The sequence below is a fragment of the Electrona antarctica genome (assembly GCF_951216825.1).
Source record: "Electrona antarctica genome assembly, chromosome: 7".
NCBI classification, from domain to species: Eukaryota; Metazoa; Chordata; class Actinopteri; order Myctophiformes; family Myctophidae; genus Electrona; species Electrona antarctica.
Window position 1 is genome coordinate 45,761,707 of NC_136812.1, and position 23,574 is coordinate 45,785,280.

General features: G+C 44.7%; 1 protein-coding gene across 1 annotated transcript in view; it reads right to left on the reverse strand.

Moving 5' to 3' along the window:
• Nucleotides 1-442: 442 nt before the first annotated feature.
• LOC306926090 (uncharacterized protein) overlaps nt 443-23,574 on the reverse strand; it is a 91,732-nt gene continuing 68,600 nt past the window's right edge. The window contains exon 4 of the mRNA XM_079505348.1: nt 443-645. Within this exon, the coding sequence (XP_079361474.1) occupies nt 508-645 (138 nt within the window). The 3' untranslated portion in view covers nt 443-507. The remainder of the gene's footprint in view (nt 646-23,574) is intronic.

The window sequence follows — 23,574 nt, forward strand, 5'->3', positions numbered from 1 at the left end:
CATATTTTAGCGTGATGATTCGGTTGAAAATGTTACGTATGCCCATATGATGACCACGGATATGGTCTAAAAGTGTGAAAAATGTATTTTTCATTTCACTACAACTTTAAAGACGGGGTGAAATGGCTATTTGGAGCATTTTATTTTGTAGTGTTTTCAGATACATATTTTAGCGTGCTGATTAAGTTTAAAACGAGTAATACACTGTCTGGACTCTGGATGTCATCTTGAATGGGATTATTTCTGTAATCAAAAGCAGCAATGGGAATAAAACTCATTGAAATGCATGTGAGCCTCGACACGTCATCACGCAGCACATTTTCGTTCAAAGGAAGTCATTAAAATTAGATTTTTATTGACTTTTGATATAAAAATACACAAAAATGAAAAATGTCCCTTTTTTTGCATCCATTGTTAGGTATATCCATAATTATGATGACCACGGATATGTTCTAAAAGTGTGAAAAACGGATTTTTCATTTCAGTGGGTCTTTAGGAACTGAGACGTCAGTCTATGCAGACCAGACCGTGGCTCTTGCGAGTGGCGTGGCTGCGAGGGAAGCAGGAAGTGGTGAACTCCAGTTCCATGGGCACGTGAAGACTACAGCCCGTCGTCATGGCGTCCACGTCTGTGGGAGGAGCCTCCTGGATGGAAGAAAAAAAGAAAAAATCGGCAGGGTCAATTCACTGCTGAATCATACTGATAACACTCACGCACGCACGCACGCACGCACGCACGCACACACACCTCCATTCTCTCATTCTGTTCTGGATAATCGAGAGTGTTTAAGCCTACTACTTTTTGCATTCCATATTTGCATCCCAAACTGTTACTTTTCAGGATTCAAATTCAAAAGTATGAAAATCGACAAGCTCGAAACATGTCGCTTCGAGCTTCTACATCTGATATTTTTGATACTTTTGTGTGATGCTCTAGTGTGATAAAGTAGGGCGTTCATTTATGCAAAAAACTCAAAATGTTAAAATATGGAGATACGATTCAGCCTGACAGAAACAATATGCACTGGGTCACTTTTCATCAGTGTTCATTTCGACGACTAAAACTATGACGAAAAATGTCCGTTGACTATACCCTATTTCACTGACAAAAACTAAATATAAACTAAGCTATGATCATGACTAAAACTAGACTAAAATGTTAGGGAGGGACTAGTGGAGAAGAGATCCTTGCAGGCAAACTAAAAGACAAGACATTTTATGTTAGATGTTGCGCTCTGAAAATAGCCGAAACTAGACTAAATAGCCGAAAACAGCATGCAACACGTGTAAAATCAGCCGTTGCGACGCCACCCATCGCCCAAATACATTTTTGTTGACAAAATCAACTGTAGATTTAGTCAACTAAAATTCAGTCGACTAAAACTAGCCAACATTTCAGAAGACAAAAAACACGAGTAAAACTACATAAAAGAAGAATGACTCAGTCATAGCTGCCAGTGCCAGGTGCAGAAAGCTGCCGTTTATGAACAATTCAATTTCAATTCAATTCAATTCAAATGAGCTTTATTGACATGAGAGAACACACGTTTACATTGCCAACGCAAAAGTTAAAACAATGTATTTACAAATAAATATTGAATATAAATAGGAATTAAATAAAGGTGTAAACAGAGCTGTGTTACATTAACACTTTGGGTTATGTTGTGAAACTATATAAGATTGTGCATTTTCTGTCAGAGATAGTTATGTAAGGGATAATATCTGGCTAGGTGGTCATTGTCGGGAGATAATTCACCGACAGGGAGTTTAACCACCCTGAAGGTGAATTATATAAACAATGACCACCTAGCCAGATATTATCCCGCTTAATACATGGCTACGTACCTAACATAAATGAATAAATTGACCCAAAACACAACACAAAAGTATTCCTTAACACTTAAACCACTAGCATTTATTGATAAATCGGGATATATTTCACGCCAGCATTTTTCCCTGTTCACTCTTATTTTGAAGAGCCAAAACTCCATACAGGAAGTATACATCTTATGTTAGGGACCGTGACGATGTTTTTCTAGCCCTGGTCAGTAAATGGGGAGTAATGATCCATCATGGAGGCCTTTATTCCACAGCTCTGGGCCGTGGAATAAAGCTTGTTTTGACCAAAAATGCCATCTGGGACAAGGAATACAGGCGATTGAAAGAAACAGACAGAATGGATGATTATGGTCACGACGATAAATATGACACGTGTTATTGACAACAACAGCTAGCAACCAGATGCTAACGTGAGTAGCATTATGTCTTGATCAATCAAAAGCACTATAAAAGCCCAATTGCCGCAGAGCTACGCCAATGGCGTTAAGCGTAAAATGGATTAATTGCCTTTAATTGACGTATATTAATGCCAATGGCGCCAAGTGGGTTAAGTGCCGCGATCGCTGCGTCTGCCCAGCTGCAGGGCTGGAGCACTGTCGGAAAACAAGGAAGTGAGTTGATCAAATAGAATCCATTTTCGTCTATTTCTCACTCAAATGTTTTCAAAAACATTTTTGAGAGCAATGTTTAGCTACAAATGACGATTGTGATTGTGTGTGCGCGTTTACATGGCTGTCATGTTGGAGAGACAGCAGTAAATCAGTGGGGCGCAGCTGGTGCTCCGAGGGTTTGATTAGACATCAGTCTGTTATAGAGCGGAGCGGTCATTATCGAAATAACAGACAGCTGCACTGATGAAGCATGTTGGCTGTTTTTAACTTTTCTAAATAAAGTACCTTGATATTATCCACCCTCTCCTCATTTTTACCTTTATGAGTGCTCGGATCGCCGCCTTTTTGTTTAGTATTCCAGTCCCACGGATCTTTGTAGCACCAGTCGACTTTATTTTTTACATTTATTGCACCTCCATCGAGCACCTGGGGTAATTATACAACAGGTCGTTTCGAGGAAGCAATCTGATTGGTTGAAACAGCCTTCTAGCCGTGGTTCAAACGAGCACCACTCCACACCTAATCAAAACAAAGAATTCAGCTGCTCTGTTTTCCCAGAGCGCAGCAAACTCGGTGGCTAGGCTAGCTAGTTTCTTGGGACATTTGTGGTCGTAGTGACTACATCTGTCATTAAAAAAACGAAACATTCTCGTTCCTGACCGCATCACTGTCGTGGCAATAATCACGTTAAACCACATGTAATATTGCTTAAGTCTCCCATTGGCTTAGAGGAGGCAGCCTAGAGACACGGCAGCCAATCATGAAAAAGTGTCCATGCACTACGGTCGATACTAGTGGCAAATGTAGTCCAGGCGCTTTTCATCACCTGGCAAAAAATAAATCCAAAAGAAGCATGACTAAAACTAACTCCAAATGTGCCGTCAGAATCAACAGTGCTCTCCCAGCAGTGGCACGGGCAGCGTTGCAGAGAGATGGAGCTTCATTAGACATGCTGGTCACAGGTGAGTATAGGTCTGTCAACTCTAGTGCTACAGCAACAGTCTCTGACTGGGAGCCTGGCTCGCAGTGCCTGCACTGCACTGCACGCTCCGTCTGTCTGTATAGACGCATTAGAGCTTCTCTCACTCCCCATGAATTTGTATAAATAATGTATATACATTTTTACAACGCTGGCGCGCTAACAAGTGCAGCCTCAGGTGCAAACGCTCAGAAATGCATGCTGCGCAACGTCCCCGAAGGTAGGGAGCGCAGGCGGGCCCGACCCCGCTCAAAACACCAAGCAAACAGAAAGAGAAGAATGAAATGGAATGAAAAAAACACACACACACACATGAATAACTTGCCGAAAGCAACAACACACGTGCGCACACGTGCGTGCGCACGCACGCATACAAGACACTCAAAAGCAGCTTTGCTTTCGCGTTATGCACGTGTGTGTGTGTGTGTGTGTGTGTGTGTGTGTGTGTGTGTGTGTGTGTGTGTGTGTGTGTGTGTGTGTGTGTGTGTGTGTGTGTGTGTGTGTGTGTGTGTGTGTGTGTGTGTGTGTGCGTGTGTGTGTGTGTGTGTGTGTGTGTTGGGGTCACATGCACACACACATTTCTCTGTCTCTCTTTCACACACACACACACACACACACACACACACACACACACACACACACACACACACACACACACACACACACACACACACACACACACACAGACTGCACTGTCAGTTCCTAAACGAGTTTACCCTACATGGAACAAACAGCCTCAAGTTGTGTCTGTCAGTCTTCTTACCATCTGGACCCGCATCTTTACCTCTACCCAGTCTTTTTATAAAACCCTTTATTTACAAGCAAAAAAAATTGTGACAAAAACAACATTAAACGCCATTAACAATAAAGAGACAATTATGACGTAATGAGGCACATTATGACATTTTCCCTATTTGTCAATGGCGTTTACAAAACAAACATTGAACTAAAGACAAACATTAAACCTGTACTGTATATAGCCCCTCAAAAACAACAACAATCACTTTACTTGTTTTCAGTCAAACATTCATATCATGAACCAAGGGCATTTTACATAAAAATCAAACCAAAACAAACAAGAGTCAGTCAGAGAGAGAGAGAGAGAGAGAGAGAGAGAGAGAGAGAGAGAGAGAGAGAGAGAGAGAGAGAGAGAGAGAGAGAGAGAGAGACTGAGGGCTCAATAACGTTGCTGTCGGGCAGAAACCTCTATTCTAATTTTCAACGCTTTAAAAGACAAATGTTGTATTTTGACTCCACTACATTTCTAGGAAGGCTACATTATAAATGAACCACTTGAGCCCAATAAATAGTGAAAATGTAAGACCTTCTATACAAGCTCACGAACAACATCCAATGATGTTGTTTTACTTTTCACCACATACCATGAAAGTCTAAACCAGTACAGGGCTGTGGAATGAATGGATGGTAGAGCATTGTACCGTATATGACGTCCCCATCGATCAGTCGACCCTATAGAACGGAACATAGTATAGAAAGTAGAAAGTGGATGGATGCCTGTCTTTGTACATTATGATTGGTTCTTGAGAGGCTCTCCTGTTCTCCTTTTATCTGTGGATATACTACAGTATACACATAGCGTTCATAGCTCACATACTGAGGCTGAAAGCTATAGAACGCTCGCCTACATTTCTCTCACAGGCCGCTTGCCCCCAGCAGTTCTATTCTTCTATTCCTTTTACTGAGGTTAGGTTTCTGGTTTAAGGACTTCAGTGTTTTGTACCATACTATTGTATGAGTACAGAACAAAGAATGTTTGCTTTCGCCATCTTTGCTGAAGAAGAGTCTGGGCAATTAAGATTTAGTCTTACTAGAAGTACTAAAAGTGTATCAATCTTATATTTATATTTAGTCTGGCTTAATCTAGTCACCTCTGAGGTAGGTTTCTGGAGGTCAATGATTAAAGTGTGATTACCTTTGAGGGGATTAAGTCCACCCATCAAGCCCATTAGTGTCAACCTCAGATCATCAGATCATGGTCTGATTTTGAATCGAAATGGCTTTGTGTTTTTGCTATTGTCATGGCTCTGCTCTAATTGAGGTTTAGGATTCAATGGTTTGTTTACTACCCTGTTTCCTGTAATGGATTGGTATTGTTTAAGCCTTGTGGAAATGTGGTGTTTAATTTTAAAATCCACTGCTTCTCTGCATATCTTCTAGGTTTAGACATAGTTTTACTGAGGTTATGTTTAGGAATAAGGTTAGGTTTAGACATAGTTTTACTGAGGTTACGTTTAGGAATAAGGTTAGGTTTAGGCATAGTTGTACTGTGGTTACGTTTAGGAATAAGGTTAGGTTTAGACATAGTTTTACTGAGGTTACGTTTAGGAATAAGGTTAGGTTTAGGCATAGTTGTACTGTGGTTACGTTTAGGAATAAGGGTAGGTTTAGGCATAGTTGTTGTACTGAGGTTACGTTTAGGAATAAGGTTAGGTTTAGGCATAGTTGTTGTACTGAGGTTACGTTTAGGAATAAGGTTAGATTTAGACATAGTTTTACTGAGGTTACGTTTAGGAATAAGGTTAGGTTTAGACATAGTTTTACTGAGGTTACGTTTAGGAATAAGGTTAGATTTAGACATAGTTTTACTGAGGTTACGTTTAGGAATAAGGTTAGGTTTAGACATAGTTTTACTGAGGTTACGTTTAGGAATAAGGTTAGGTTTAGACATAGTTTTACTGAGGTTACGTTTAGGAATAAGGTTAGGTTTAGGCATAGTTGTACTGTGGTTACGTTTAGGAATAAGGGTAGGTTTAGGCATAGTTGTTGTACTGAGGTTACGTTTAGGAATAAGGTTAGATTTAGACATAGTTTTACTGAGGTTACGTTTAGGAATAAGGTTAGGTTTAGACATAGTTTTACTGAGGTTACGTTTAGGAATAAGGTTAGATTTAGACATAGTTTTACTGAGGTTACGTTTAGGAATAAGGTTAGGTTTAGACATAGTTTTACTGAGGTTACGTTTAGGAATAAGGTTAGGTTTAGACATAGTTTTACTGAGGTTACGTTTAGGAATAAGGTTAGGTTTAGGCATAGTTGTACTGTGGTTACGTTTAGGAATAAGGGTAGGTTTAGGCATAGTTGTTGTACTGAGGTTACGTTTAGGAATAAGGTTAGGTTTAGGCATAGTTGTTGTACTGAGGTTACGTTTAGGAATAAGGTTAGATTTAGACATAGTTTTACTGAGGTTACGTTTAGGAATAAGGTTAGGTTTAGACATAGTTTTACTGAGGTTACGTTTAGGAATAAGGTTAGATTTAGACATAGTTTTACTGAGGTTACGTTTAGGAATAAGGTTAGGTTTAGACATAGTTTTACTGAGGTTACGTTTAGGAATAAGGTTAGGTTTAGACATAGTTTTACTGAGGTTACGTTTAGGAATAAGGTTAGGTTTAGACATAGTTTTACTGAGGTTACGTTTAGGAATAAGGTTAGGGTGAGGCATAGTTTTACTGAGGTTACGTTTAGGAATACGATTAGGGATAGGCATAGTTTTACTGAGGTTACGTTTATGAATAAGGTTAGGTTTAGACATAGTTTTACTGAGGTTACGTTTAGGAATAAGGTTAGGTTTAGACAGTTTTACTATGTTTAGGAATAAGGTTATGTTTAGGCATAGTTTTACTGATGTTACGTTTAGGAATAAGGTTAGATTTAAAACCTATTCTGGCGGGCCTTGATGGCGTCCTAATGGCAGATCTACAAGCTCACAGGGCGTTGCGGGCTTGTAGATCTTCTCCACAATAGTTTTAGTCACCATAGCTTAGTTTGTATTTACTCTTCAGTGAAAAAAGGTAGTCGACAAACATTTTTCGTTATAGTTTTAGTCGACAAGATGAACACTATACCTAACCCAGCTTCACTGTACCGCCCGAAGAAACAGGTGCTGTGCGGTGGCACTCCCCATGTGGAAGTTTGACTGACCTGTCAGTAAGCTTAACCCATTTAGAACTGAGGACGATTCTACAAATGTCTTCTAACTCCTAACAGTTTTCGCCGTTCTCAAACATGTCAAGGATGTAATTGACCCCCATTTGGAAATATGTTGTTCCAGGGACCCCCCCAGAAACGATGACGATGCTGAAACATGCACTTTATGCAGCACTTTATATCTTAGCACTTTTTTTTGCCTTATATTCTTCAATATTCTATACCTGCACTAGATGCGACCAGACCTCTGTTTATGCTATGGTGTCTCATGTCTGTTGTTGTCCTGTATTGTTTTGTATTGTTTGTATGTCTGAAACCACTACTGTTTCTGTAAACACAATTTCCCTTCTGGGACATTAATAAAGACCTTGAACCTTGAACCTTGAACCTTGAAGCAAAGATATGAGTTAAAAGAGTTCACTGGGAAATAATACATATTCAAAGATGTTCACGATTTTTCAAAAATAGCAGATCTACAAGCTCGTGCTACAAGCTTGTAGAACGTGGAGGCCAAATGAAGTCTTCAGAGAGGCAATTAGTCAAGTGTTTAATTGCTTATATGCCAAACAACGGGTCGTTACACTCATTGTTCACCAGCCCTTTATAGACAAAGGTGGAAAAAATAATAATACAATGTGCAGACCAACCAAATTAGATTAACAGACGGCACGTTTTGCGCCGGAATCGAGAGAAATCGTGGCGCGCGTCAATGTTATGCAAAAAGCCTCACTTGGGCATGCAAAACAAATGCAGCAGGTTAGGACGGGGGAGCGGTCCGAAGGCCACCACTACCGTTTCATTCGGACGCATGCATAATACATAATTACACATAAAGACCAAGCCTACAGCAATAGCATGTTTTTTTATATATTTATATATATCTTTTTATCCTTTTATCCTTTATTAGTCATTAAAAAGCGGGTGTGTGTGTGAGAGAGAGAGAGAGAGAGAGAGAGAGAGAGAGAGAGAGAGAGAGAGAGAGAGGGGGGGGGGGGGGAATACAACTTTTAAGCACCTGAACCTCTCTGCCGACAGCGCTCTGTTAATTGCCCCACACAATGGGGCGGAGGAGGGGTCTGGGGAGATTTTTCAATTTCACGAAAGAGAGAGAGAGAGAGAGAGAGAGAAGAGAGGAGTATGCATTCAGTGGGCGCTCATGTTCTGTACACGGCACTTAAATTCTACAGAGCTCACATAAAAAAAAGACCCAAGGTTACATCCGATTGAAAGGCCTCCCCGACTGCCAGCCACTTCAGAAATCCATTTAGCGAGTGCAGGGATGGAACGTCTAATTCAAACACGCTTCGCCCTATACAAATACCTCGCCGACACCGCCATCGACAGGCAGCGGCGCTGACCTTCGAGTCCCTTGTGTCATCGTGTGAGGAAGCTCAATGTAGAAGAGTTCGTACTTTTATCGCCACGCTATAACGACAAAGTTTCTAAATGTTTGACGAGTTTGAAAATGGCTGCGTTGAAGCTTTTGGTCCTCGCGTTTTGTCAAAAACGAGAGCCAATTTGCAGGGCATCTTCCTATAGTGTGCGCCAAAATGGCCCGCAACAACCTTCAACAATTTGTCACGTGTACCGCGAGGTCAGGACAGTAAAGGAAGCCCAGGTATGACCCTATAGTCTCGCATGGCCATGCAGACTGTTGCCTTGTCATACAGTCTGGAGGACGGAAGCTTCCTTACTCGGATTTCTGGAGGTGTAGTTCCAGACTCTATACACAGGGGTGCCCAAAAGGTAGACCATGATAAAATATATATTATTTAAATGCAAAATAAATAAATAAAAAAGGCTTCTGCCACTTGAATTAAGGTGACTTGATTGATTGACATCAAAAAGGGCCTCAGATCAAACCCACAATGCAATACTTTGTTTTCAAGTATTGTATCACCAACATCATATCAGTTCAAAGTTCCCCCCCCTGTATTTCCCATTCCAAGTGCATTAGTCTTGTATGTAATGCCATTGCAACTATTCCAAAGCCCCCTCAGGTACATTGTTTAAATATTTTCAGCAATTCGATAATATCTATTGGTGGGTAGATCTTGTTGAGCTTGTCATTTTCTCTCAAGTCAATAAAGTGTGTGCACCCCCCTGCTCTATAGCATTCGGAGATTGTGGAATAGTTGTCTGGCTAGATTCTCAACCTCTTATTATTATCATTTCAAGTTCCCCCACAGTTTATGTCAGTTAGGTCACGGACCCACATTTGATGCATTTATTTTATGTATTTGTTTTTAAATCTCTGGGACCCCTGCAGTCTACACTGCAAAATCCTCAGTGTTTATTTAACTATTTGGATCCATTTGTGCACTCTGATACTTAGCTATTTTTTCTGGCTATTGTTGCTATTCTTTATTATTATTATTATTTAGTGATGCACAATATAATCGGTCTAGTCTACATTTAATTTGTGTACTCATCTCATTCAGTAGTCAGTCAGTTGTGAAAACAGACACTTGGAAAAGAGTATAGGGTAGGTACCCTCACAAAAAACATGCAGTAATCCTGGTCTCTAAACTGCCTCCCCCTGGCCAGCCGGGGCGCCTGATGGAGGGGAAAGGAACTGGTTGGAATAACGTGTTCCTTCCACGCGCTACGTCCAACCAGGGAAACTCCCCCCTGTCAGGTGTAAAGGAGCAACTTGGACACTCAGGCATGAAGGAAGCATGAGTTCAAGTCCGTTGCTCTCCCCAGGTTGGCGGAGGGTGTGTAGAGCCCAGGATCACATTAGATAATTGACACAGGGGTGAAAAATGGGTTACAAAATTGTGGGATAAAAAAAAAGACTTTAAAAGGAAAAGAGTATAGGCTATTTATTGATTGATTGAATACTTTATTAACAGGCTTTGGGCCAATAAGCCCCTATAGGGCCTATAGGCTTGTTTGCATTGTGGGCCTCTGTATAATATCGGCATCGGTCAGAATCGGTATCGGCATATATATAACCCTGCAAATAATCGGAGATCGGATATAGGTCATAATTTCATAGTCGTGCACACCTATTATTATTAATTTGCTATTGTTGCTGATGCTAAAAAAAAAATCTCGACACAAGAACTCACTTACACTTATTGCTGCCATATAGGCGTTTGAAATGTGTTTTTTTTAGCTGTGTGATGGTGTTGTATTTATTGTCTTGTTGTGTGTCTGATGGCTGTGTGGTTACATGCTGTGTGTTGTGTGTGTGATGGCTGTGTGGTTACATGCTGTGTGTTGTGTGTGTGATGGCTGTGTGGTTACATGCTGTGTGTTGTGTGTGTGTATGATGGCTGTGTGGTTACATGCTGTGTGTTGTGTGTGTGATGGCTGTGTGGTTACATGCTGTGTGTTGTGTGTATGATGGCTGTGTGGTTACATGCTGTGTGTTGTGTGTATGATGGCTGTGTGGTTACATGCTGTGTGTTGTGTGTATGATGGCTGTGTGGTTACATGCTGTGTGTTGTGTGTGTGTGTGATGGCTGTGTGGTTACATGCTGTGTGTTGTGTGTGTGATGGCTGTGTGGTTACATGCTGTGTGTTGTGTGTGTGTGTGATGGCTGTGTGGTTACATGCTGTGTGTTGTGTGTGTGTGTGATGGCTGTGTGGTTACATGCTGTGTGTTGTGTGTGTGTGTGATGGCTGTGTGGTTACATGCTGTGTGTTGTGTGTGTGTGTGTGATGGCTGTGTGGTTACATGCTGTGTGTTGTGTGTGTGTATGATGGCTGTGTGGTTACATGCTGTGTGTTGTGTGTGTGATGGCTGTGTGGTTACATGCTGTGTGTTGTGTGTATGATGGCTGTGTGGTTACATGCTGTGTGTTGTGTGTGTGATGGCTGTGTGGTTACATGCTGTGTGTTGTGTGTGTGATGGCTGTGTGGTTACATGCTGTGTGTTGTGTGTGTGATGGCTGTGTGGTTACATGCTGTGTGTTGTGTGTGTGTGTGTGATGGCTGTGTGGTTACATGCTGTGTGTTGTGTGTGTGATGGCTGTGTGGTTACATGCTGTGTGTTGTGTGTGTGTGTGATGGCTGTGTGGTTACATGCTGTGTGTTGTGTGTGTGTGTGATGGCTGTGTGGTTACATGCTGTGTGTTGTGTGTGTGATGGCTGTGTGGTTACATGCTGTGTGTTGTGTGTGTGATGGCTGTGTGGTTACATGCTGTGTGTTGTGTGTGTGTGTGATGGCTGTGTGGTTACATGCTGTGTGTTGTGTGTGTGATGGCTGTGTGGTTACATGCTGTGTGTTGTGTGTGTGATGGCTGTGTGGTTACATGCTGTGTGTTGTGTGTGTGTGTGATGGCTGTGTGGTTACATGCTGTGTGTTGTGTGTGTGTGTGATGGCGGTGTGGTTACATGCTGTGTGTTGTGTGTGTGTGTGATGGCTGTGTGGTTACATGCTGTGTGTTGTGTGTGTGATGGCTGTGTGGTTACATGCTGCTCGGCTCCACCACCAATTGTCCCCCGGGGACAATAAAGACGTCCTTGAACCTTGAACCTTGTTAAAGCGGTTAGCGCCGACCCACATCTTTTCTCCCCCCCCCCCCCCCACACGCACGCACGCACACGCACACACACACGCACACACACGCTCAAGAGGCGAGTCTTCTGTGTCTGCTTGGCCATTGTGGGCGAGATGAACCTTGCGCGTGGGGAGATAGAGGCCAACACACAATGGCCTCATCTCACCCGGTGCACAGCCAAGTGGCCATGCACGGTGAATGGGCGAAGGGCCCATTCAATTCATTCTCCTGACCCTTTTCATCAACAAATAAGAAGTACACTTTAACCCATTCAGGCCTGACGTCGAAATGTATTTATTTATTTTTCTAAATCATGACAATTTTCGGAAAGATTTGAGGCACATTTTAACTGTTTTTCAAAAATAGCAGACCTACAAGTTCATAGCGCCACACAGAGACCTTTATAAGCTGCCTGTTAACGGCTCAGGGCCCTATATGCGGCCAGTAGACCATATTCACACGGTGGCCATCTTGGCATTTTGCATTGGGAAAAAAGCAGGGTGGCATTTCATTAACTTAATGGCGAGATGGTCGCCGTGTGAATATTGATTTAAAAAAAATCCAAAATTGCACATTTTAACGGGTTTTTCAAAAATAGCAGACCTACAAGTTCATAGCGCGCCACTTGTAGATCTGCTATTTTTCAATAGCTAAATTATAACATAATGTTTAAAACACCAAAAGGGGTTCCCGCCCAAAATGGGTTAAAATGTTATTGGGACCTAGTGGAGAAGACATCCAAGCAGTAGAACTTTAAAAGACTATTCATTGTATGTTTGGTTGCAGCTCTGGTGTTGGGCTCAGAAAACACAACGTTGTGAGCTTGTAGATCGGCTATTTTCAGATTGCAACCATGTGTAAAATCAGGCATTACGACACCATCAAGGCAAAATACACTTTTGTCGTAAAAAATCAACTGCCTAAAAGGATTTTAGTTTAAAAGTCTCTACTAAAACGAGACTAAAATGAAATCATTTCAGATGACTAAATATATATGACAAAATATTATTGCATTCAAAAGACCAAATGACTAAAACTACATTAAAAACATTGCTGTTAAAATCAACACTGCTCTGAAAGGGACATCTCTGACACACACACACACACACACACACACACACACACACACACATACACACACACACACACACACACACACACACACACACACACACACACACACACACACACACACACACACACACACAGTTTTAATGAATACCTCACCAAAATAAAAAAAATATCCAAGGTCACGCGGTTGCATTTGGGAACGGTATACACCCGGGCCGTACTAGATCTGACAAAGAGAGAAAACATGGTTGTCTCAGTTTTTGTCACACACGTTACTGTGTTGATGCTACAGTGTAGCTGGGGGTGGGGGGCATGTGAAATAAACACAAAAAAGGGGAACAAAATATAAAAATTCTAGCCCATCTAGTCCATCTTCGTGAACGTTTGAAGGGCACTGGTTCTGAAACTTTGTCATGTGAAGGATCGCCAAATCTGGCGATGGACCCCCGATTTTGTGCCAGGAGGGACCCCCCAAAAAAGAATAAACTATATCTCATCTCATCTCATCTCATCTCATCTCATCTCATCTCATCTCATATATTAACGAATGTTGTTTATTCCGTTGACTTAAAACATGACTTAAAAAAACGAAACAACATTGTATTCAAAAGACTATGACTAAATCAAAATGTGCTGTCAAAATCACCCCCCCCACCCCTGGAACCCCATCAAGGACCACCCCCCCCCCACCCCCACCCCCCTCTTTGAGAAGCACTACTATTCTGGGGGTAATAATGCAAACAGCTTTGGGCCCCTGGAGGTCACGCACAAGGCCAGCATCATGTCCCGGTTGATGCCGAGCCCCCGGCAGGCCTGTTGGCCCGGTGAAATGTGCCTTTGTCAGACACACGACAATAAAAAGAAGGAAAAAAAAAAGGGGGGGAGGAGAGAGAGAGAGAGAGAGAGAGAGCGTGCGAGGGATAAATCACCCCATCGGGGCGGTGTGTGGCGGAAGGTCAGTGCTTACAGCGGATGTGCAGAGTAAGGGCTAGATGAAATCTGCTCCGTAAAACCCCAGCGGAGACCATACAGATCTGCTATCAGAGAGAGAGAGCACCATGATGAACGACCACAACCCAACCAGAGACCTTTATAAGCTGCCTGTTAACGGCTCAGGGCCCTATATGCGGCTAATAGACCATATTCACACGGCGGCCATCTTGGCATTTTGCATTGGGAAAAAAGCAGGGTGGCATTTCATTAACTTAATGGCGAGATGGTCGCCGTGTGAATATTGTTTTTTAAAAAATCCAAAATTGCAGAGGAACAGAGCTCCGTCTATATCACTCTATCCATCTCTCTCTCTCACACACGTGCACGCACACACGCGCACGCACGCACACAATTCACATCCGCACACAAATGCACATAATAGGCCTGCCTACTGTATACAGTAAACACACACGCACTAGTATGCATGTGTATGATGCAACCAGTACACCACGCACGCACGCACGCACGCACGCACGCACGCACGCACGCACGCACGCATGCACGCACACACGCACGCACGCACACATATTCATATACTGCTTCAGTCCAGCAGCAGCCCTGGCCTGCCTGGGTCTCCAGCGGCCCTTTGCAGCCTTGAGTTGTGACCCATTGATGCTGGTGGGAGGAAAACGCACGCACGCACGCACACACACACATAAACTACACACATATACAGTACACATGTGAATACATAGCGCATCAGATCCACGCACGCACACACACGCACACAAATGTTTGTATTACTACATTTGTGAAGACACAATCATTTGTTTGATATAGTTTTAGTCATGTTTTAGTCATCTGAAATGTTTTAGTATCAGTGTCTAGTGTCTAGTTTTAGGCGATCAAATGTCATAAGATTTTGGCATCGTAATGGCTGATTTTACACTTGATTGCATGCTGAAAATAGACGATCTACAAGCTCACAACGTGTGGCAATGCAACGTGTTGTGAGCTTGTAGATCTGCTATTTTCAGAGCGCAACCAAACATAAATTGACTTTTAGTTCATGGGATCTCTTCTCCACTAGTCCCTTCCTAACATTTAGTCTAGATTTTGTTTGCTGCCCCTAGGGGTCCTTGAGGGAGTTATAGGGGTCCACAGCTAAATTATAGTTTGGAACCAAATGGACTTATGGGTCTGTAACTCTGAGAGTGTCCAAATGGAACCAAATGGACCCGTCAGAGTCCATGTGGTTCTATTTGTACACTCTCAAAGTTAACATTGATTTTACAATATAAATTTGAGTCCCATGATAGAAATACCATTAAATGGGGGTCTGTAGAGTGTAGACTAATATGCATGTCAAACTGGGGGTCCTTGACTTGAAAAAGTTTGGGAACCATTGGCATAGAAATCTAAAACAATTATTGTGTCGACCAGGTAAATAAATGGTCCTCGCAATGTATTTTTCTCAAATTCTACTATACACAAGCCCCTCACCAGCATGGTTATACAAGTACACACACACACACACACACACACACACACACACACACACACACACACACACACACGCATGCATGTGTGCGTGCGTGCGTGTCTGGCTCAGATGATGGCGCGGAATGAAGCGGGCCATGGCAATATGAAAAAGAGGGTCAAAGATGTGTTCTCTCTTTTCCTGACTTGTGTGCGGCCTCTCGCTTTACAAGACAAGAGCATCCCGCCCACGTTCTACAGAACACTGTCTGCTTTTATTTGACAGCCTGCGTTTCTCTCTGCTATCAGGCTCAGAGCACTGGCTGCCTGCCTCCGTCTCAAACTACACCCTCCAGAAAAATGGGATTATGCGATCGCAGAATTTCATTGCATAACACAAAGTATGCCAAGAACGTGGACTTCTGTTTTATTCTCCACCCCCTGCCTGTGCCAGAACGTAAAAATATGTCTTTTTGAATGGTAGAAACCCCTACATCCCGACCCGATGCGCACGCTGCTTTTTCTCCTCAAAATGAGACAAACTACCATCTTTGAGACCTTATAAAAGTCTAAACTTTGATCACACAAAGAAGTGAATCCACTGTGCGTTGATGCATAGCCTGAGGATGTGGCTCAAATATGGAGCGATATCACTTCCGGGCCGGGCGCAAGTGAGCTTAGGATTTCTCTGCCACTATAGCGCCACACTTTGCCAGGAGAGCTGGGCGATAACGTGATAATCAGCCAAATGGCACAGATTGTGTGGGGTCTATTTCGTACTTTATTTTTTATAAGTAAGTAGCCTTGCCGAGCCATGAGACCCATAGGGCAGGAGCCTATCTCCTGTTTCTGTAGCGTGAGGCAGCTTGATGTACAAGTACACCCCCTGGACATGACGCTAGTATGTCGCAGGGACTTACCCCCAATCCAACCCTTGATGCTGAGTGTCAAGCAGGGAGGCATTAGCCAAATTCCAATACCGCAACTTTCACACTCGCTCACTCCCCTCGCGTCCTCCACTCGCTCCTCGGCTCCGCCCCCAGCGAGGAGGAGTGGAGGAGGAGAGGATTCGATGCGAGGACAGAGTGGTGGAGTGGATTTGCCTCTAGAATCGGAATGTACTCCGCTGTCATTTCAAAGCGACGGTACATTCCGCGATCACTTATGACGTGAATCAATTCAATTAAATTCAAAGGGCTTTATTGGCATGGGAAAACATACGTTTACATTGCCAAAGCAAAAGTGTCACACAGCTGGATCACTGGAACTCTGAACCCAGAGCCGTACAGTCTACAGAATAGACAATTCATTTGCGTTCCTTTTTGCTCGTATAAATACCCCCCCCCCCCCCCCCCCCCTCCTCGGACAGTCCCTCCTCCGACGGTCTTTGCAAATAACGGCGGACACTATAACAGGAATTATAGGTAGTCTCTCTGACTTACATATTCAGTTCAGTCCACATATAAATAAATACATTTTTGTCACCGTCATTCATAGCAGTCTGTGCATTCAGGCATGCACAGAGAGAAATTAACTATAGCTTTTGAGGTGCGCACAATATAGCCTACTTTTATTATGCTTATATCACGCAATAAAGCCAGTGGCTTGTTGTGGTCCTTTCACTTTCACATAGGCTACTGTATCATTCTGAAGCTCTATTAATTCAGCGAAAATGTGTCTCTTCAACAAACAGCAAAGCTTTTTAGTTTAATGTGTGTGCGTGTGTGCGTGCATGTGTGTGTTGGGTCAGCGACAGCGTCTCATCAGCCGCAGCGGCCGGCAGCTAGTGGATGGGGGGTGGGGGGGTGCATAGTATCGGGTTTCAAGCAGTGTTTTCTGTGCCACATGTGGAGGAGGCGGACTTTTGTCACTGGAGAAGGAAAAAAACATGTACACGTGATGCGGAAATCCGCAGCGAGGAGACAACATACCCCACCGAGCCTGCAACTGATGTACACTCGCTCTATGCGGTCTCGGAGAGCCCACTCGGCTCCTCCACTCGACTCCACTCTCCTCCTCGATGGAGCACTTTAACAATCGGAACGTTAACCATTTCCGGGTCAAGCTGGAATGACCCCGAGTGATCGAGTGGGAGTGAGCGAGTGGCCGAGATTTTGGGTATTGGAATTTGGCTATTGGGTCCCATTTTTAGAGTCTTTGGTATGACCCGGCCGGGGATTGAACCCCGACCTCCCAGTCTCAGGGCGGACACTCTAACCACAAGGCCACTGAGCTGGTTTATTTTTTTTATTTATTTTTTATAGGGCGTACAATTGCATATTTCCGCACAACTTTCCTGCATATTTTTGCAACATTTCTCATTTTTCCCATTCGTACGCATATTTCGCAACATTCCGCATATTTTATGTCGCAACTCACTTACAAATCACTTACAAATTCTCCACATTTTTATTGACAGCAGCAACGCAACCTTTTGACCTTGCAGTCTTTTTCAAGTGGTCTTTTTGTTTGTGTTACAAGTGGCACTCATCGTAAGAAATTCAATTCAGTTCAAAGGAATACATTTTCAGGCTAATTAATCACAAAATAATTGCTCCAGAAGTGTGGATGAAGTTGGATCTTTTTGCAAGATTGCTCAGGCACGCACGCACGCACGCACGCACGCACGCACGCATGCACGCACTCACACACACACACACACACACAAAGACAGTCTCCCACACACACACAAAGACAGTCTCACACACATGCAGACATGAATAGGGCTATAAGGAACTGCACGACACACTAAAAGCACTATAAGACTATATTCAAATGAATATATTAATAATATTACTCTGAAAGAATCCTCACAAACATCACACACACACACTCTCACATGGGCATATAGGCTACACTAGGCTATGTTATGACACATGGTGCCTTTTAAGTCACCATCAGCATCTAAAAGGAGGAAATGTGTGTCTTGCTATAAAGAGTCAAACAAAGAAGTGATGATGCAGCCTCAACTATAATGCTAGCTAGGCAACCACTTCCATTAACACATTCCATGTTATATATAGCCTATTATAACAAGCCACGGTCACTGCCGATATCGTTTCATTACCTTTGGAGCATACGCCAAAGTATTTTCGCCTTTGATCCATGAAAATCCCCCTGAAAATAGTCCCATGGTTTGTCGCCTAGCTGGAAAATAATCCATGTGGAAGAACAACAAACAGTAATGGTGGATGTGTGTAAAACCCTGTTCACTTGCGTTGAACTCAATTTCCCAGAAGCACTTGCAAGCCAGTGGATAGGTCCATTCTCCCGCAGTGCTTTTGAATTGACGTCTCATGTTTAAAATTGGCCTAAGGGACGCTGGGGGCGTGTTCTCTCCTCTGTGTCATCAGTGCCCATACCCTATAGGTGGGGTTGGCCTTTCTGTGTGGAGTTGGAGCATGTTCTCCCCGTGTCCCCTAGGGTAGGTACCCTCACATGTTCTCCCTGTGTCCCCTAGGGTATAGGTACCCTCACATGTTCTCCACGTGTCCCCTAGGGTAGGTATACCCTCACATGTTATCCCCGTGTCCCCTAGGGTAGGTACCCTCACATGTTCTCCCCGTGTCCCCTATAGGGTACAGTAGGTACCCTCACATGTTCTCCACGTGTCCCCTAGGGTAGGTACCCTCACATGTTCTCCCCGTGTCCCCTAGGGTAGGTATACCCTCACATGTTCTCCCCGTGTTCCCTAGGGTAGGTACCCTCACATGTTCTCCCCGTGTCCCCTAGGGTAGGTATACCCTCACATGTTCTCCCCGTGTTCCCTAGGGTAGGTACCCTCACATGTTCTCCCCGTGTTCCCTAGGGTAGGTACCCTCACATGTTCTCCCCGTGTCCCCTAGGGTAGGTACCCTCACATGTTCTCCCCGTGTCCCCTAGGGTAGGTACGCTCACATGTTCTCCCCGTGTCCCCTAGGGTAGGTACCCTCACATGTTCTCCCCGTGTCCCCTAGGGTAGGTACCCTCACATGTTCTCCCCGTGTCCCCTAGGGTAGGTACCCTCACATGTTCTCCCCGTGTCCCCTAGGGTAGGTACCCTCACATGTTCTCCCCGTGTCCCCTAGGGTAAGCATGCACCCTCACATGTTCTCCCCGTGTCCCCTAGGGTAAGCACCCTCACATGTTCTCCCCGTGTCCCCTAGGGTAGGTACCCTCACATGTTCTCCCCGTGTCCCCTAGGGTAGGTACGCTCACATGTTCTCCCCGTGTCCCCTAGGGTAGGTACGCTCACATGTTCTCCCCGTGTCCCCTAGGGTAGGTACCCTCACATGTTCTCCCCGTGTCCCCTAGGGTAGGTACCCTCACATGTTCTCCCCGTGTCCCCTAGGGTAGGTACCCTCACATGTTCTCCCCGTGTCCCCTAGGGTAGGTACCCTCACATGTTCTCCCCGTGTCCCCTAGGGTAAGCATGCACCCTCACATGTTCTCCCCGTGTCCCCTAGGGTAAGCACCCTCACATGTTCTCCCCGTGTCCCCTAGGGTAGGTACCCTCACATGTTCTCCACGTGTCCCCTAGGGTAGGTACCCTCACATGTTCTCCCCGTGTCCCCTAGGGTAGGTATACCCTCACATGTTCTCCCCGTGTCCCCTAGGGTAGGTATACCCTCACATGTTCTCCCCGTGTCCCCTAGGGTAGGTATACCCTCACATGTTCTCCCCGTGTCCCCTAGGGTAGGTATACCCTCACATGTTCTCCCCATGTCCCCTATAGGTATACCCTCACATGTTCTCCCCGTGTCCCCTAGGGTATAGGTACCCTCACATGTTCTCCCCGTGTCCCCTAGGGTAGGTACCCTCACATGTTCTCCACGTGTCCCCTAGGGTAGGTACCCTCACATGTTCTCCCTGTGTCCCCTAGGGTAGGTACCCTCACATGTTCTCCCCGTGTCCCCTAGGGTAGGTACCCTCACATGTTCTCCCCGTGTCCCCTAGGGTAGGTACGCTCACATGTTCTCCCCGTGTCCCCTAGGGTAGGTATACCCTCACATGTTCTCCCCGTGTCCCCTAGGGTAGGTATACCCTCACATGTTCTCCCCGTGTCCCCTAGGGTAAGCACCCTCACATGTTCTCCCCGTGTCCCCTAGGGTAGGTATACCCTCACATGTTCTCCCCGTGCCCCCTAGGGTAGGTACCCTCACATGTTCTCCCCGTGTCCCCTAGGGTAGGTATACCCTCACATGTTCTCCCTGTGTCCCCTAGGGTAGGTATACCCTCACATGTTCTCCCCGTGTCCCCTAGGGTAGGTACCCTCACATGTTCTCCCCGTGTCCCCTAGGGTAGGCACCCTCACATGTTCTCCCCGTGTCCCCTAGGGTAGGTATACCCTCACATGTTCTCCCCGTGTCCCCTAGGGTAGGCACCCTCACATGTTCTCCCCGTGTCCCCTAGGGTAGGCACCCTCACATGTTCTCCCCGTGTCCTCTGGGGTATAGGTATACCCTCACAAAAGATATGTAGTAATGTTGGTCTCTATACTGCCTCCCCCTGGCCAGCCAGGGCGGAGGGGAAAGGAACTGGTTGGAATAAAATGTTGCTTCCATGCGCTATACGTCCAGGGAATCAAATTCCTAATGAATTAAATGCTCAATTCGGGGCTCTCCCCAGGTTGGCAGAGGGAGTGTAGCGGCCATGATTACAACTTAGGCAAAAAAGGGCTTAAAGAAGGACAGGCCGGTGGGCAGGCGGGAGTACTATATGTTGTCACACTCATATATCACCATGACTCAGCCATATAAGGACTTCCCAATATACGTCCAAATATGGAGGACATCGGGGATCTCCAATTCTCCATATATGGGCATAAAAGCAAAGGAAAGGCCTGGGCCGTGGCTCAGCGGTCCAGGCACCTTGGCTGGTAATCCAGTCTGGCAGTGTGCCGCGGGTTCGACTCCCGATCCCAACGGCCTTTACTGCATGTCACCCCGCCATCTCTCTCCCCATTTCCTGTCAGCCTACTGTCTGTCCCTCCATAAAAAAAATGAAGGCGAAAGCCACAGAAAAAAAACATTACAAAAAAATAAAAGCTAAGGAAAATGGACTGACAGATACAGAGATCTTCATATATGGGCATATCAGTCAGTCTGGGCGGTTTGGTGTAGGTGTGAAGGCCGCGCGGGTATAGCGGCCCCAGACTCTAACATGAACCTCTCGCAAAGGTATTTGTTCAAAGCACAGGTCTAGTGCTGCCATGTGCCCTTGAGTGCGTATAGCGATGGTTCTGTGCAACAAGCACACAAACGATTCAACTGCAATTATAGTGCTTATTATCCGTGTCTGGCACGCACGCATGCGCACGCACACACACACACACACACACACACACACATGTGGTTGTCTATGCTTAGATCAATACTACAGCCTGAAGAGGACCAAATCAACAGTAGCAAGGGAGAATCAAACCACGTCTCTTTTCATCCCTCCCTCCTCCATGTTCTCGTTGCGTTCTTCTCTGATTCACCGTGCACTACAGACGAGTGTTGGCGGGCCTTCAGACACAAACAGCTGCTCCCAGACAGACGCTGTGATGATGGGAAACACGGTTTTTATTTTGTCTGCCGTCCTTCTCGACGGTTCCTCTGAGCACATGAAAGCCTGGGGCGGCGGCGGCCCTGCCGGCGACAAGAGAAGCGATGGCATATCATGAAGAGGAGGAGAGGGCCCTGCAAGCGAAGGCGTCTGTCCATATGGGAAGAGAAACATCACAGAACTGTACACGGAACCATGAGACACGGAGGAGGGGTATGCCGGGATAGAGCCCCCCACTCCTCCACATCTGTTTGGGGCAGCCATGTTGTAGAGTGGTGGGGTCAGCCTGCTATACTGAGCTGTAGAAGTCAGTGGTTCCCAAAGTGGGGTCCGGGGACCCCCAGGGGTCCTTGAGAGAGTTCCTTGGGGGTCCCCACAGCTAAAGTTTTGGTTACATGTACCCATTTAGGCCTGACGTCGAAATAAAAAAAACGTTCGCTCTGAAAGAATATATACCTATTCAAAATAGCAGACCTACAAGTTCATAGCGCGCCACTCGGTGGCGCGCTATGAACTTGTAGATCTGCTATTTTTCAATAGCTAAAGTATAACAGAATGCTTGAAACACCAAAAGGGGTTCCCGCCCAAAATGGTTAAAAAGACAAGAGGGAAGCTAAATGCAATAATGTAGCACAGTTAATTTAATTAGTACATGCACGAAAGGGAACATTTCGACAATGCATATAGGCATCTGTCAATAATGCATTTGTATTAAACCCAAATGCGATACCTTTGCATGTCTGCACCGAGTCGAAACAACACGGGAGCCTCAGCTGCTGCAAGCGGAATAACCGTCCTCTTCCGACCAACACATGTGGTGCTTGTTGCCCAGCAAGACTCCGTGGCCATAATTTATAATCCAATTCATAATACGTTTGGGAAACTCAAAACTGCCATAGAGTTCTAATAATAATTCAATGTGCGACTTCTCAGTCTATCGTAAGGCAGATGTACAAGCTCACAACGCGGTGCAACCAGACGCAGTGTGAGCTTGTAGATTGGCTTTTTTGGTGCGTGACACCGTCATACGATGATGTATACATTACGCTTTTAAAGTGACGGTACACAATTAACAGTTCCCTCTGTCTGTTACAAAAGTACTGTATTTCAAGGCCCTAGTAAAATGTAGTGCAAAGGGATGTTTTGGTTGGTTAAAATAAAGAGAAGATTATGCATCTCTCTGTGTGTGTGTGTGTGTGTGTGTGTGTGTGTGTGTGTGTGTGTGTGTGTGTGTGTGTGTGTGTGTGTGTGTGTGTGTGTGTGTGTGTGTGCGTGCGCGCGTGTGTGTGTGTGTGTCATATACAAACTCTCACAACTGGGTTGAACTGGGTTGAACTGCCCAATAAGGTTCTGTTCAGAATGTATTGTCTCCCTGCAGTTTCCCACAAAATAATATCAAATGCTCGACAGTGGGCTCGATAAGGACCCGGCTCGATAAGCCTGCTCGATAAGGTGATTGATAAGGTGATCGATAAGGTGATCGATAAGGTGATCGTTATCAATAAAAATTAACGAGCTCCATCCCTAATCGTATCTGTTCCGAATGTGAACTTGGGTTAATAATTTCATTTAATCCAATAACATTAACTTTCAATTGAATTGAATTAAATCCCACTGAACTGATCAGTCAAACCTCCCTCCTTTGTGCGTTTCCATTCCAGTGAAAAGTGAAAAG